Below are 16,267 nucleotides of genomic sequence, written 5' to 3' on the forward strand. Positions count from 1 at the left end.
ACAGCGAGTGATTTCCTTCATTCGCCGGCGCTCCGGCTGCCCTCTCCTGCCTCCCCTGCCTGGTCATTCGCTGTCGGAAAATACCATGAATGACCAGGACCGCCGATTGCGAATTCGTGGGGCAGCACTGTATATAGTTTTTCCCTGTTGAGATGGCTCTGCAGGGACAACATAAGCAGTTTTAGTAGATGAGCAGTCTGGGAATAGGTTTTTGTGTTTGGGTGGGAGTGAGGTTTATATGTTCATTTTAACCACATAATGGGGAAACACTATTATAAATTATTGTCCAAATTTCCATTGTTCATTCCTCTTCTTGTTTTATTGGTGTTGCTGGATATGGATGACTGGTTTAATAACATTTATTTTTAAAAAGGCACTTTTGTTTGCTGCTTTGTTTTGAGACCAGGGCAGCGGCACCAGAAATGTACATATTAAGCACCAAGCCTCTGCAGGATTGGACCCTCACAGATCTTTGGAACTATATTTTTCACAGAATAGGGCACAGAGCTATACAGATCCAAAGTGTGTCTTTTTGCCTTATTTGCTCTGTGACCATGACAAAATACGAGGGGCCTGGAAATGTTCTCAGCCCAACCAAGAAGAGAATGATGTGGAGCCATGAAACTTACTAGGCATCTAATAAATGGGCACAGGTATAGGGGGAACCCAAGCCATTGTGACATCACCAATGAGGCTGGCTCTTTAGGCATTGGTGGAATGAGGCATTATGACATCACATTATGAGGGGCTGCTGAACGTTCTCAGGCCAACCAAGAAGAGAATGATGTGGAGCCATGAAACTTACAAGTTATTCCAAGCTTTTCTTGACACTTTTTGTTTCATTTCACATCATTGAGATGAAAAGTGTCATGAAAAGTATGGCCTAATGTGTAAGTTTCATGGCTCCACATCATTCTGTTCTTGGAAGGGCTGAGAACTTTTCAGCGGCCTCTCGTAACTATACTGATCTCATTTACAGTTAGAGTCTTTCCATCTGGGACAAAATCTGCCAAGGCACACATAAAAATATGACATGGGGAGGATAGAAATGAAAGAAATACAGACACTTATGCAATATCAGTTCAGACAAACATCCTGATGATGTCTGTAGTTTTATTTTGGCAATAAAACAAAGCACTTATGATATTTTTTTTTTTTTTGCAGGACTCCTGATGACAATGGACCACAATAAAGTTGTTCAGAAGATCAAATGACTAATTAATGACTCTGTAAATGGCAACTAATCATGTGCAAACTGGTAATGGTATGGACTTGGCCTATAGGCAATCAGTCAAGCTGTTTGCTCAGAAATAGCTTTGCTCTTCACAGTTCTCACAGAAACCTTCCTGTAAAGAAGGCATAGTTCAACGATCTGTTCCACCATATAATTCATACATACACTGAAGAACTCAGATAGGGTTACTTTAAACTAGAGAATGACACAGTGACAAAATTCATCACTGTTCCCGTGGATAACTGCAGGAAACCGTCCCATGTCATTCTTTAGTGTCTGTCTCAACCGCAGTCCTTCTACACCAGCATTCTTCAATGCAAGGCTTGAGGGTCAGTGGTTGTGCCCATTCATACTCTGATTCCTATGTGAGCCAAGTATCGGATAATGAAGCCATTGTGACATCACTGATGTGATTGGCTCTTAGGCATTGGTGGAATGAGGCATTATGACATCACAATATCTGCTCTGGATAACAGAGACTGTCATTCTTTCGTGTCTATCTCAACTGCAGTCTTTCTACACCAGCATTCTTCAATGCAAGGCTTGAGGGTCAGTAGTTGTGCCCATTCATACTCTGATTACACCCTCTCTCCTTAAAGAATGACATGGAGATGGTTTCCTGCGATTAATTTTGTCACAAAGTCAAAAGTCAAAGTTTATTATTTTCTTAATTAATCGCTTTATCTAATTCAAAGCGATGTACATAATAAAAAAAAATTAAAAGAAAACATACAATACAGACTTTAAATACTTACAATGAATAATATAAACTACCTGCAATTCCGAAAAAAAATTTTTTTGTAAATCCGGGTTCAGACCGGATCCTAATGTAACGAATGTAAACCGCCTAGAACTCTTTGGGTATGGCGGGATATAAGAACCTAATAATAATAATAATAATAATAATACATTACATTGGGAAAGAGGGGTTTATGAAATACATTTGTTAAATAAAAGAAATACATAGGAAAAACACAAAAGGCACAAAAGGCACATGGCATTCTCTACTTTAAACATTCTCTATTTATTGCCACAATAGTGGAAGAGACCAACTCTCAGAGAAGCATCATCAGAGACCCTAACAAAATCCTAGATATACTGTATATTATCAAACATTGTGATTCTTCCTACATCCCAGTCCTTCTGATTCCTTTTTGACCTGGCAGTTTCTTCTTACTCCTTTGTGCTTCCAGCTCAGTCTGAACCATGGCTAGGATTTAACACCATAAGTCCTGTTTCAAAATCGCCTGGGAATATTTTCCCCTGTTTAAATCCCTTTATTATAGGCTAGCTATTGCAGTGATAGTCTTCTGTCAAGGGCCATACATAATCCGACCATTAGGTGTTGCTGTTATGCAGTGAATATGAATCCCTTTCCTTCACACCAAGGACTATGAATTCTGCCTGTAACAGTGGCAATAAGCCATCAGGTTGACACTTCACCCCCTTTTACAAAACTATAGCCTGGTTTTTAGCACCGGCCGCAGTGGTAAGATCTCTGTTGCTCATAGGAGTTCTATGAGTCCCGGAGCTGTTACTGCTGCAGTCGGCACTATAAACTGTGCTACGGGGGGAGAGGGGGGGAGGCATGAAGCCAAAATAATGAATACTATTCCTTTTGTACATATGTATTCTTCTTAGAATATTATTCTTTTTCTACATTCTTTTTAGTGCTATTTCCAAACTTTCAAGACCCTTATTTACCAGAGTAATAATCTATAAAAGACTGGTGCAAAAAGAGGCTATGGATGGCTTACTTTTTCCTTCATATATTTCTTAATTAAAATGTATTTTCCACAGGGTATCATCTTTAGTCAAATTATTGTGTTTTACAAATAAATCCATCTACAGCAATACACCACATTAAAAAAAAAATCTAATAAAGAACAATACAACCTGAAAAATATTTATGTTTACTTCTGTGAAGACTCTATCTATCATCTCCTCAATGGCTTCTTCAGACCCAATGAAGCAAAAGGAGCCATCACCTAACTTACCTTTTTTTCTTTCTTTGGGGACCAGCAGTCTTCAGATATGACCAGCTGCTTTCATGACAGTTTAGCCTAAGAAGCAAATATGAAATCCTCATGCTGTCATTGGTTCCTTTTCTTTCCTATAGACCAGTGGTTCCCAAACCTGTCCTGGGGGACCCCCAGCCAGTCAGGTTTTCAAGATATCCCTAATGAATATGCATGAGAGAGATTTGCATACCTGTCACTTCCATTATATGCAAATCTCTCTCATGCATATTCATTAGGGATATCTTGAAAACCTGACTGGCTGGGGGTCCCCCAGGACAGGTTTGGGAACCACTGCTATAGACAGTTAATAAGCATTCAACCATTACAATGTCTCCTACAAGTTATATACTTTCCCCCAAAATCCATAACATTATTGTTCAGTTCAATTTGCTAAACATTAATATTACTAATATACTGATGTTCATGAGACAAAAAATTTCTGATTCCCATTCCTAGCAAGTACCGAATGTATGTGTTGTTTCTATTGGATGACAAACAGCAGCTCTCAGAGGCCTATTACTTTCTGGTTTTAGGGCTCTTAGCAGATATGAGACACTGGTTCACAACTCTCTGTCAATAAAGTGGCAAGGAAATGAACCTTCCAATGAGAATATTGTATTCAAGTGGACAAAACAGAAGCTTCAATTTAAATCCATTTCCAACAAGTTCAGTATTGCAGGAGAGTGAAGGAGTAGCTTAGTGATTAAAGAACTGGGTTACAAACCAGCAAAGATCCAAATCCTATTTCTTTCACTGATGTTCTTTATGACCTTGAAAACTTCACTTCAATCTTCCATTGTCTCAGGTACATCTAGATTGAAAGCCCATTTGAGCAGGGAAATAAGTCATGTATCGCAATGCACAGCTCACCTGGTGCTTGGATTTGAATTAGGCAAGTAATAAATCCAAATTATTCTTGTAAGAATAAAACAGGATTAAGTAAGCCTGAAGTGGCCTGTCAGTAGAAACATCGAAACATGACAGCAGATAAAAGCCAAGTGGTCCATTCAGTCTGTCCATCTGTAGTATCCACTATCTCCTCTCCCTAAGAGATCTCACTTGCCTGTCCCACCCTTTCTTAAATTCAGACACAGTTTTTGTCTCCACCACCTCTGCTGGGAAACTATTCCACGCATCTACCACCCTTTCTGTAAAAAAAATATTTCCTTAGATTACTCCTGAACCTAAAACCTCTTAACTTCATCCTATGTTTTGGATCTTCAGTCAGCAGTTCTGTGAAATTGTAAATCTTAATTTGATATTATTGTTTTATTTAGGAGTGAATGTTTTCTTGTATGCTTGTTGTTTGTGTGGATTAGGTCTATCCTATTTAACAATGGAGTTTTTTTGGTTTTTTTTTTTTAATATTTGATTGTATTTTATAAACCAAAAAGCTCACCTCCTGTACATTAATGCCACAGATATTCAAATGTCTCTATCATATCCCCTTTCTTCCAGAGTATACATATTGTGATCTCTAAGTCTGTCCCCATACGCTTTAAGGCAAAGACCACTAACCAGTTTTGTAGCAGCTCTCCGGATTGATTCCATTCTATTTTTGTCTTTTTTGAAGGTGCGGTCTCCAGAACTGCACACAGTATTCCAACTCTGTGTTTATATGATCAAGAACATCTTTGTTGGTGATCCTACCTGTCCTTGGAATTCATAGAAGTCTTCTCCAGCATCACAGCTCAAAAGTGTTGAATTTTCTTCTATCTGCTTTCATGAGTGTCTATGTCTCGCAGCCATATGTCGTGATTGGGAACACAATGGCAGTGATCACTCTTTGTTTAATGGTGACTGAGACATCCTTACACTTCCATATTTGGTCCATGCTCACCATGGCTGCACACCCCAGTGCTAATTGACGCTTGATCTCTATGGATGAACCGCCATTGTGATCAATGAAAGACCCAAGGAAAATGAAGTTGTCAACCACTTCTATTTCTTCATTGTTGATCTTTATGTGGACTTTCTTGTTGGCTGTAGTCATGATATTGGCCTTCCTGATCCTTCTCCCAACCCACACACCAGAACCAATTCTCCCAACCCACTCTCACCATGTTCCAATCTTCCCAATTCAAAATCCCATGCAGACACTATAGCTACAGCCCCCAGAGCCCCTCCTTCTTCCCACTTCCCTTCCCCATCTTTTAGACCTTTCCAAATTGTAGATGGCACATTGCAGTGTTTCCAGGCAGTAGCAGTCCCACTCTGCTGCTGACTGGGATAGTGCTAGGATCTAAGATGGAGCCTTGACCTTCCATGTAGGTTTAAGAACTGTTATAATACTGGCCTCTTCCACCTCTTTGTGAGTGGTATTGTAGAAGGACTGTATGATAAAGATGTTCAGATAAAGTCCCATCTTCTCATTTTCTTCTTTAAAATTCAGGATGAACTTCTTGAGGTCTTTTTGGAGGATGTATCCTCTCTCCTTTTCTTTCCAACCTCCATGCAGAAGTAATCATGAGGAAGCTAGACTTAGATGATTCAAGGGTTGTGGTGAAAATGGGTGAAAGAACCCTCAGCAATCTGATACTACCCTGCTGGCAGAGAGAGAGAAGGACCTCAAGAAGTTGATCCTGCAGCTGAAAGAAGAAAGCAAGAAGATGGGACTATACCTGAACATCAAGAAGACCAAAATTGCAGCTATACAACTCAAATCACTTTTGAATAAAATAATGTAATGTTTCTACTTTATGATATGCTCACAATGGCATAAGAATCATTATGCAACTTTTCCTGTGCCCTGTGTTCATTACTGAGTTTTAGGTTTATGTCACAGCAATAAACTGTACCCATCAGCTGAGCTGGCTATTATCAAATAGTAAGGAGATTGCATTTGGCTCCTGATTAAAAATCTAAATGTTTAAAGAATTATCAACTACTTTGAAAATATAATTCCCATCTGTATGTTTAGAGATATTTTTTTATTATTTACATCTCATACAGTGACATGATAATAGTTCATACATTACATTTTAATACACTTAGATCTGCGGAATTGCATAATTGGGCATTTGAAATGTTAACCTACATATAGATAATTGAAACACATAGACACTATTTACAAGATATAACAGAAATTACACTGTGGACCTTGGAAAACCCTTCCCAGAAGGCCCTGGGACATCAATGATAGATGTACCAGTCTGGTCGGTGGATTTTCTTTTGGCAATCTAGGATTTGTAGTGTGGATTTCTCCCAATACCATCACAGAATTAATGCCAGTACAAGGATGTACACCAGAACAAAGATTTTCTTGATGGCAAACTTCTCTGGTAACCTTTATTACTGAAATTTTAAATAAGAATTGTTAACAAATATAAAGACCCTGTGCTTCATTGGCCATTCTTAGGCACTAACTTGTCCTGCAAATTTACTGTATATATATATATATATATATATATATATATATATAAGTTATATTTTATCATTTGAGATAAATAATTGCAGTTTATTACAAGTTAATTGTTTACAAGATTTACTGTAATTTTGTTGAGTAGGCACCAATGCAAAAACAGACATATAAAAATTGAAATATATGTTTAAATTAGTTTCAAATGCATCAACACAATTTAGGGCCTGTAACAGAGTTGCCCAAACTTTGACAGTCAGATTATCAGGATATCTACCAACTGTAGGGTCACCAGGACAGGTTTGGAAAGCTCTAGTCTATAATCATTAGGGCTGGTACTTCCATTAGGCAAACTAGGCAGTTGTTTTGAGCACCAAGATTTTAGAGGCAGCAAATGGTATTCTTGCCCTCCTGGTTCATGCCCTCCCAAAGGCCCTACTCCAGCAGGTTGACTCCATGCTATCAGAAGGGGTAGGGTTACCAGATTTTATTCCTGTAAAATCTGGACCCATAGCCCACTCCAATACATTCTGATACTTAGAAGTTCCGTGTTTGCATTCTGTATGCAGAACTGCACGTAAGAGCATGCAATGAAATGGAAGTTATAAAGTTGTTACTATCACATTGCGAATTATGTTTGGAGGTCATTTCGCAAAACCATCTATGCAGACAGCTAATGGTTACATGCAAATGTATGCAAATGCATACATTTGGGAATCTGATAATTGCCCTCACACAATCTGGCTCTGAGGAAGTGCTGAAAAGTTCTCAGCCCAACCAACCAACTTCCTAAATTCTGAGCATTATTTTGCCCCTGTAGCTGAGAAGAGTGTCATCTTATTTTGTTAAGTGCCAATTTGCCGAAAGAAAATTCTATGTTTTGACATTGTTTCAGATCACAGATTGATCCATATTCACCTCATTATCTTCTTGGTTGAGCTGAGAACATTTCAGCACCCCCTCGTAAACCTAGTGGTGACCTTTCTAGCAGCATTCAGGTAAAGGGATTGGAATAAAACTGAGAAGGAAAATAACACATGTAGATTGTGTTTTCAAATATAGAGTATGTGCAATATATTCCTTGGAAGGAGGTGCATGTGTCCACAGGTACTTTGCACTCAAGGCAAGTTTCAAAGTTAAGGTATATGCATACTTTTTTGTTTTTTTTTTGTGTGGGAGGGGGGAGCAGGAAATTGGTGCAAAGATTACAAGTAGATTTTGTCCCAATGTAAAGGATGTCAATATTATCCGCTGCTAAAATAATAATCTCCATCAAGGCAACCACATTTAATTTTTTTGGTGAAAACTATGTGAATGGGTTGAGAGGAGAAAAAAAATGAAAGGGAAAAATTACAAGAAAAGTCAAACTTCTCATATATTGGAGATGTATGAATATTATTTATAAAACATGCATCTACCATAGCAACATCCACATTATATTTTGATTTCTAATTATTTGAACCTGTTAAAATGTCTTGAAAAGGCAATACAAAATAGCTGGAATGAGTTTATCGATAAACCATCTGCCTCACAATCCTAATTACTTTATATACTCAAATATAAACCCATCCGAGTATAAACCGAGGTAACCTATTCCCCCCAAAAAGGGGGAAAAAAAGGTTCACTCGAATATAAAGCAAACTCACATTAGTCCTGCAAGGTTACTATGGGAGTGAGTGGCCTAGTGGTTAAGAAGTGCTACTTCAGCACCCTAAGGTTGTGAGTTCAATCCCAGCCTGCTCCTTTTGACTCTGGTCAAGTCCCTTAAACCTTCCATTGCCCCAGGTACCACAGTTAGACTGTGAGCCTTCAAGGACAGATAGGGAATCTCTTCATAAAAAGGCGGTAAATAAATATAGCAACTGCTGTGGGAACTCATGTCAGCCATTTTGAATAGTAAGACTACACGGGGCAGGAGCATAGGAAGATCAGGCTTGCCCTGGCTCACCCCCTTGTCCAGCACGGCTTAAAGTAGGCTCAGGGAAAGGCCTGTGATGGGTCTGAGAGAGGGAAGACTCATATATAAACCGAGATCCCTATTTTTGAATAATTTTTTTTGGCCCAATAATCTGGGTTTATATTCAAGTATATTCAAATTAGTTGAAATGCATGGAATATGCACAGAGGATCTGTATGGGAGTTCATAGTATACTGGAGATTAGCTGGTATGGATAAGCAGACTGGATAGGACATGTGGTCTTTATCTGCCGTCATTTTCTGTTTCTATGTTTGTATGACCCCAGACTACAAAACATTCATGAAAGAAATAAAGACTCTACTTTTTCAAGAAATTCCTGCAAACGACTTCACACCGCAAGCTCCTTCCCACTTCCCAATACCTTCCCGATTCCCCAAAGCAACCTCATCCACTCTTTATTTCCTCTAGAAATTACCAGATATCCTCTTCTTGTAATACGTTTTTTGTAATTCTTTTGTAATCCGCCTTGAATCGCAAGGCAATGGCGGAATAGAAATCTCTAATGTAATGTAATGATTAAAAGGGGCAATTTTATAAGCCTTTTTGCATATAAAACAGTGTTTTACATGTGACACATGAAATGGCAAATAAACTTTAAATGTAAAGCGCCTAACAATGCCTAAAGAAAAGGCTCTGGAATTGTACCTCCAGAGGCACCAACCGGCATGGCTAATGAAGTGACATTGGGTGCCCTAAAGCGCCTGTGTAGGCACGACTCACAACGACCTACATTTCCGGCACCTATCTTTCCTGGAGGCATGATTGTCTATTCAGCGCCATCATTTGATTGACACGTGATCAGTCGTTTTTTAGGTAGCTGCCAATATTGGCACCATATAGAGAATCTATGCCTATGTGCACATAGGCATAGATTCTCTATATGGTGCCAATATTGGCAGCTACCTAAAAAACGACTGATCACGTGTCAATCAAATGATGGCGCTGAATAGACAATCATGCCTCCAGGAAAGATAGGTGCCGGAAATGTAGGTCGTTGTGAGTCGTGCCTACACAGGCGCTTTAGGGCACCCAATGTCACTTCATTAGCCATGCCGGTTGGTGCCTCTGGAGGTGCAATTCCGGAGCCTTTTCTTTAGGCATTGTTAGGCGCTTTACATTTAAAGTTTATTTGCCATTTCAAATGGCATTTGCTAATTATCTTAGGTGCCAGTAGAGCACCTACTTCTGCCTAAGTTTTGGTGCAAGTTGGAGAATTTCCCTCTTCGTCCCTGATTCTATAAATAGCGTCTAACTCATAGGCGCTATTAGGTGCGGTGGTCAATGAACTGCTAGGCGCTATTTGTAGAATCGTGCCTAGTAACGCCTAAGCGTTCTTGGCTGATGCTAGGTGTTAAAATCCTTAGGCGCGCTCCATTTAGGCCAGGGTTTTCTTGGCCTAAATATGAGTGCATCTAAGGCAGGTGTATAACTCAATCTATGTTCAAACTCCTTCCCGAATCCGCCCCTAACCATGCCTACTTGCCATGTAGGTGTGGTAGGTGCCTCAGTGTAGATGCCTACTGGCAAATTAATTTTTTTTAAATTGGTTATTAATGGCACTTTTAGGTGCCTAAATTGGCTAGGCACACTGATCTTGGCACGTGTATGTTGCATGACATATGTGTGTTGCATGCCACATGTGTCATATGTGTTGCATGTCGCATGTCATGTGTGTTGCATGTCATGTGTGTGTCACATGTCATATGTGTATTTCAGATATGGTAGAGTAGTTCTTCCACCATTTGAATACCCTTATGGTTTTACTATTTTTCCATACAGTTTTAAAGGATCCTCAGCGGCACCACTTGGAACTCAATTACATTTCATTGTACCAAGCTTTACGTGTCAACTCGTCATCGGGTCCAAATAATTCTAGTACTTTTATCTAGTATTTTTCACTTCTGCATATTTATCAATGCTTGAAATTCAAATATTTTATAGTTTTATAAGCTATCACTTAGCTTTTAGATGTGGTCTCCGGCTAGGGGAATGTCATACCGACATGTTTCGCCAAAATAGCTTTATCAAGGAATTCTCACCTAACTGTAAACTTAACTTTTTCCCTAAAAACAGGGAAAAAGTGAAGTTTTCAGTAAAATGTGGGGGGTTACAATCCCCCACACACCCCCAACGCCCCCACAATGCGGCGCGATCTCTATTAAGTAAAGTGGGGGGATTCCCCCCACGCCCCCCCGTCGGAGCCGTAAAAAGAGTAATTTTCTGCGGCGCGCACCTGCACACTGCGCTCAATTGTCTGCGCGCGCCTTTGTCCCGGCGCGCTTTTGACCTGACACCGTATAACAACATATAATGGTAACCACAAAATTAAAATACACAAAGCACACTGTATGCTTTTCAACATTCATTCCTACCAGAAAACAGATAACCACATGCAAATGCAGGACCAAAAACTAAAAGTACTAATATTTACAAACAAACCCTAAGAAGCAAGATTCTGCAAGCAGTATAACCCCAGAGGAAAAGAAACAAATGCCTTTCTTCCTGAACAGACAGCAGATGTAAATCAATCACTAAATAAAAAAAATAAAAGCATTCCCCCTACCGTTGTTGCCTCTTTCCCTCCATGCTGTGCCTTGCCTTCTGGCCTGCCCCCTGGAGTTATCTTCAGGCCGGTCCACAGTGCGATCAATGCGGCATCTTCGGGCCGGCTCCCTCTCCCATCCCACACCTCATCTACAATCCTTCCTTCTAACGTTGCGACATCAGAGAGAAGGCTTCCGGTTCAGGCCCAGGACGCGCGTAGGAGCCTTTTTCAATGACTTTGTGCACTGCAGCCTCAGGGAGCTGGCCCGAAGATGCCGCATTGATTGGGCTGAAGAACACTGTTTTCTGCCCTATGGATGTGCTGGCCCTGTGGTCCGGCAGAAAATTTTTAATTATACCATGTCTGGAATCAAATGCATATTTGAAGAATGGGCATTATTCATATGTACTTTTTTTCATGTGCTAAAGTTTGTATTTATATGTATATGTCATAATTTGCATGTACGCCTTGCAGTCATTTTCATTTTAAGCATTATTGGTTTCCTTGTTTTTATTTTTCTATGTATGTATCATTGCATTTACATATGTATATTTTATATCTGTCCATAGGTATTACAGCTTTTTCAATGTTTTATATTTTTTTTATATTTTTATATTTGGTACTTCCTGTTCATATGTATAATTATATTTCTAATCTGGTTCTGAAGAAGGTACCGAAACACTTGCAGTGTTGAGTTGTGAATTATAGAACTATATTCCTGCTCTCAAAAAAAGACTTCCCCCCCACCTTTTACAAAATGGCGAAAGTAGTTTTTAGCGCTAGCTGGTACTCGCTGAATGCTCTGCGCTGTTTCCGACACTCATAGGAGATCTATGAGCGTCGGATCTGTGTGGAGCATTCAACGCGCTGGCCGGCATTAAAAAACACTTTTGCAGTTTTGGAAAACGGAGAGGGAGGGGTTTGTTTAGAGACATCTCGTCCTTCCCACCTGTTTTTTCTGTGATTTGCACATGCCCCCTGCCATGACCATGCCCCATTTGAAGATCCACACAGAAACACTGATCTATAAATGGGCATGTAAGTGTATTTTCATGAGGATCTGCTGTTTCTGCCCTGCTTTGGCGTCTTGCATCCATTAGAACACTGTTTTTACACAGAAAATTTGGCACAGAAGTAGAGCCCAATGTATAAATTCCCCCTATATGTGTAGGTATTCTGAGGGGAGGAGATTGGGTTGTGAGCTATGCATGTTTTTTTTATAAAATACATGTGTATCCATGTAAACAGATGGAAAAGATATGCCTAACTCTTAATTTTTGGAGAGACTAATTTATAAAAGGTAGATAGGCATATAAATTACTTTTACAAAATGTGGACAACATATGCACTTATGTGCTTTGCCAGCCTGGATGCCCTCCCTACTATAAAATTATCCTTTTCACAAAAACTGTACTATATTAATTAACTTCTACAGATCCATAAAAAGCACAATGATTTTTTTTTTTTGTTTTCTGTCAGAAAGCTGCAATAAGTGGCAAGTGAAATTGTAGGCAGGTAGAAAGGGGACAATAAACATTCCCTTTAAGGCAGTGGTCTCAAACCCGCAGCCCGGGGCTCACATGCGGCCCACCAGGTACTATTTTGAGGCCTTCGGTATGTTTATCATAATCACAAAAGTAAAATAAAACAGTTTTTTGATCATATGTCTCTTTAGCTATAAATGACAATATTATTATTAAGACTTATAAACTATAACAAGTTTTACCTCATGCAAAATTGTCATTTCTTTAATAAGACATTAACTATTTTTTTCTGAGGCCCTCCAAGTATTCTTACCCCTCCCCATTTGCGGTTTCCACATTCGCGGTTTCACAAATTCCCAATTTTTTTTTTGGGGGGGGGGGAACCATATTTTATCACGTTCCCACCTCTTTCCCGCCTTCACCCCGGCATCCTGGCCTTACCTGGTGGTCTAGCAGGCTTTTGGGGCAGGAGCAATCTTCCTACGCTACTGCCCCGTGTAGATCGCCAATAGGAAATGGCAGCTGTGAGCTCCCGCCATAGTCTCGAGAGACTACGGGAACTCACGGCAGTCATTTCCTATTAGTGATCTGCATGGGGCAGGAGCATAGGAAGATCGCTCCTGCCCCGAAAGCCTGCTAGACCACCAGGTAAGGCCAGAATGCCGGGGTGAAGGCGGGAGGGAGGTAGGGATGGGTCAGAGCCAGATGAGAAGATATTTGTGGTTTTTCTCCATTCATGCTCCGCCTCTGCCCCTATACCTCGCGAATACCGAGGGAGATGTGTACCTACAAATCCAAAATGTGGCCCTGTAGAGGGTTTGAGTTTGAGACCACTGCTTTAAGGTTACTGTGAAAAAGACAGAAAGTAGAAAAGATAAATTAAAAGAAATCATGGTGGAAAGATCATGTTATTGGCTTACGAGTGAGAAAAGCTCTTTGGATTTTACTTTCACACTGAAGGTGATTGTAAAGATTAAAATGAAAAAGGACATAAGGCTCTTGCCAATCTGTTCGACCTAAGGCACTTTTTGGTAGGGCTTTTGGGTGTCTTGTGGCCCTTTATTTTGCGCTGAAGTGGATTCAGTGGCGTGGCAAGGGTGAGAGGTGTACCCCTCCCCCCACCCCTTACTGCCATGCGCACGCACCCCTCCCCTTGTGCCTCTTTAACGTTCCCAGCGTGTGCGGCAACCCCAACCTGCTGTTCGCGTCACCGTAGGCTCTTCCTCTGACATCACTTCCTATGTGTAGATCCGGGAAGTGCAGTCGGAGGAAGAGCTGATGCTGGCGCGAGCGGTAGGTTGGGGTTGCTGGGTGCGTGGGAAGAGGCGCTTGCACGATAGGGGGGGCAGGGAAGGAGGGGGCGGGGTGAGGAGGATGGGTGCCGGTGCCCCCACCTGAGGCAGACCCCGCCCCGTCCCATCCTTACTACGCTACTGAGTGGATTACTTATACAGCAGATAGCTAGCTTACTAACAGTCCATGTGGGCACGTCTCCGTTCCCTATAAAGCCCACAGAGGTGTAAAATGTCATCAATCTTTGTCAAGCATGGTTTGCAATTGAAAAGTGCTTTTTTTTGTGTGTTGGAGCAGTCCTCTTTTCCACTAATGAGCACAGCAATCAGACAACAAAGTTAATTTTGTATGTCAGTTGGTGGCCGTTATCCCAAGCATAAAGGACTTTCTCCTTGGGGTTGTAGTCAATCTGTGTGGTGAAGGCATATTCGTTAATGAACGGCAACTTGGGGTTCGCTTCGGTGTCTGTGTGCGTGTCAAAGGCATATGAAATCTGCCCTTCCTTCTGGTTGTAAACATCCACAGCGTACAAAATGCCACAGATTATGAAGCAGTTTCCATACATGTTGCGCTTGAGACCTGTCTTCCAAGTGGTTTCTTTCTTTACGGAGAGGTCACTAGGGTCGAGCTTGCTAATAACTATCACTTCCTGCTGGGAATAGTCATAGTCCATAGAGGGGTAAATGACCCAAAGGCCGCTTTCGTCCACAGCGAAGTCAATGTCGGAGTGGCCTCTCCATTTCCAGGGAGTTGTGTCTTCATAAACCACATCATGCAGGAGGGACCAGGCAGCTACAAATCGTTGTTTAAGATCATATTTAATAATATTCTTGGTGAAAGCTCTGTTGTAGTAAAATGCCCCTTGAAATATAACATGGCCAGTGCCAATCCAGTTATAAGGGAGTTTATATAAATTGCTCCAGCGCCCTGTAATACAAAAAGGGAGTATTGTATTAGAAATCCTAATAAATAAGAAGAAGCAGGAACAAACACCAAAAAACTAGCTAAAAAGCAGAGTTTATTTAACCCCTCGAGGGTCAGATTCTATAAACAGTGCACAAATCGCTCTTGGCGGTATCCTTCTCCTCTATGGCCAACTCCTGACTCCGTTCTTTCTACCTTGCTGCGCCATATGCCTGGAACAACCCTCCTGACTCTGTACATCAGGCTCCCTCTCTTGATGCTATTCAAATCCAAGCTGAAAGCCCACTTTTTTGAAGCTGCGTTTAGATCCTAACCCAACCAACTTGTAAAGCATCCATTTCTGCTGGTCATTCCCTCCATAGTGCCCCACCCTATCCACATCATCATTCACCAACTGAGCAGCATATATAGATTCACCCTTTTGTCCTGTGCGTCTGTCATAATAAGATTGTAAGCTCTATTGGGCAGGGACTGTCTCTTACATGTTTAATGTACAGCACTGCGTGCATCTGGTAGTGTTATAGAAATAATAAATTGTTGTTGATAGAAAAGTTCAGGGCTAAGTGAGATTCTATAACGAGCGTGCACCCTTTATAGAATCACACTCAGTGCCGATTCTGGCGCCCTAACTTTAGGTAGTCAAAATTTAAAAAATAATCTCCACAAAAATTGCAAGATAGTTGATTATGGAACTCATTTTCAAAAGAGAAAAACATCCCAAAAATGGCATAAAGTGGCATATGGACATTTTTCCCTCTTTTACAAAACCATGGAAGTGGTTTTTAGTGCAGGCCGGCATGCTGAATGCTTTGTGCTGCTCCCGACACTCATAGAAACTCAATTCCTCCTGCTACCCCCACCCACCTGGTGACCACCCCTTCACCCGCCGATTTCCCCTTCCACTTGGCGATCCCCCTAAAAGGGAGACCCCCCAACTCCTCCCCTCCATACCTTGTAAACAGAAGGTCCGGCCTGAGGGAGGCATACACCCTCTGGTCAGTAGGCCCACCACTTAAAAACAGCAGAAAATAGCAGGCCTTCCTTTTCCTGGTGCATTCTGGGATGCACCAGGGAGTAGCCTTCTGCTGGAGGATGCTTTGGGGAGGATGCTTCAGGGGGTGGTGGCAGGAGGGAGTGGGCATCCCTTCTGCTGCCAGAATTCGTGGGAGGGGGGGATTCCCTGCCGCAGCCACTCAGCTGATCACAGCAGTGAGATTTATTTGTCACAATCAGCATAGTGGCCACATCTATTTGAAATGTAGACCAGCTTTTCGTTGGCCTACATTTCAGGTGTCTATTGCAGCCCTAGGGAGACACATAGGGCCGCCTAAGCTCAACCAAGGCTACTTCCAGGTCACACCATGCACACGCCTAGCCTTGGGCAAGCTTAAGCAAAACTACCCATCTCCCTCAACTGTGACAGATGCCTA

The 16,267-nt window shown here is 41.2% G+C and overlaps 1 protein-coding gene across 1 annotated transcript in view; it reads right to left on the reverse strand.

The window, feature by feature from the left end:
• Positions 1 to 13,287: 13,287 nt before the first annotated feature.
• OLFML2A (olfactomedin like 2A) overlaps positions 13,288 to 16,267 on the reverse strand; it is a 151,820-nt gene continuing 148,840 nt past the window's right edge. Inside the window, exon 8 of the mRNA XM_033961270.1 lies at positions 13,288 to 14,840. Within this exon, the coding sequence (XP_033817161.1) occupies positions 14,239 to 14,840 (602 nt within the window). The 3' untranslated portion in view covers positions 13,288 to 14,238. The remainder of the gene's footprint in view (positions 14,841 to 16,267) is intronic.

This window comes from Geotrypetes seraphini, chromosome 10, assembly GCF_902459505.1.
Source record: "Geotrypetes seraphini chromosome 10, aGeoSer1.1, whole genome shotgun sequence".
In the NCBI taxonomy this organism is placed as follows: domain Eukaryota; kingdom Metazoa; phylum Chordata; class Amphibia; order Gymnophiona; family Dermophiidae; genus Geotrypetes; species Geotrypetes seraphini.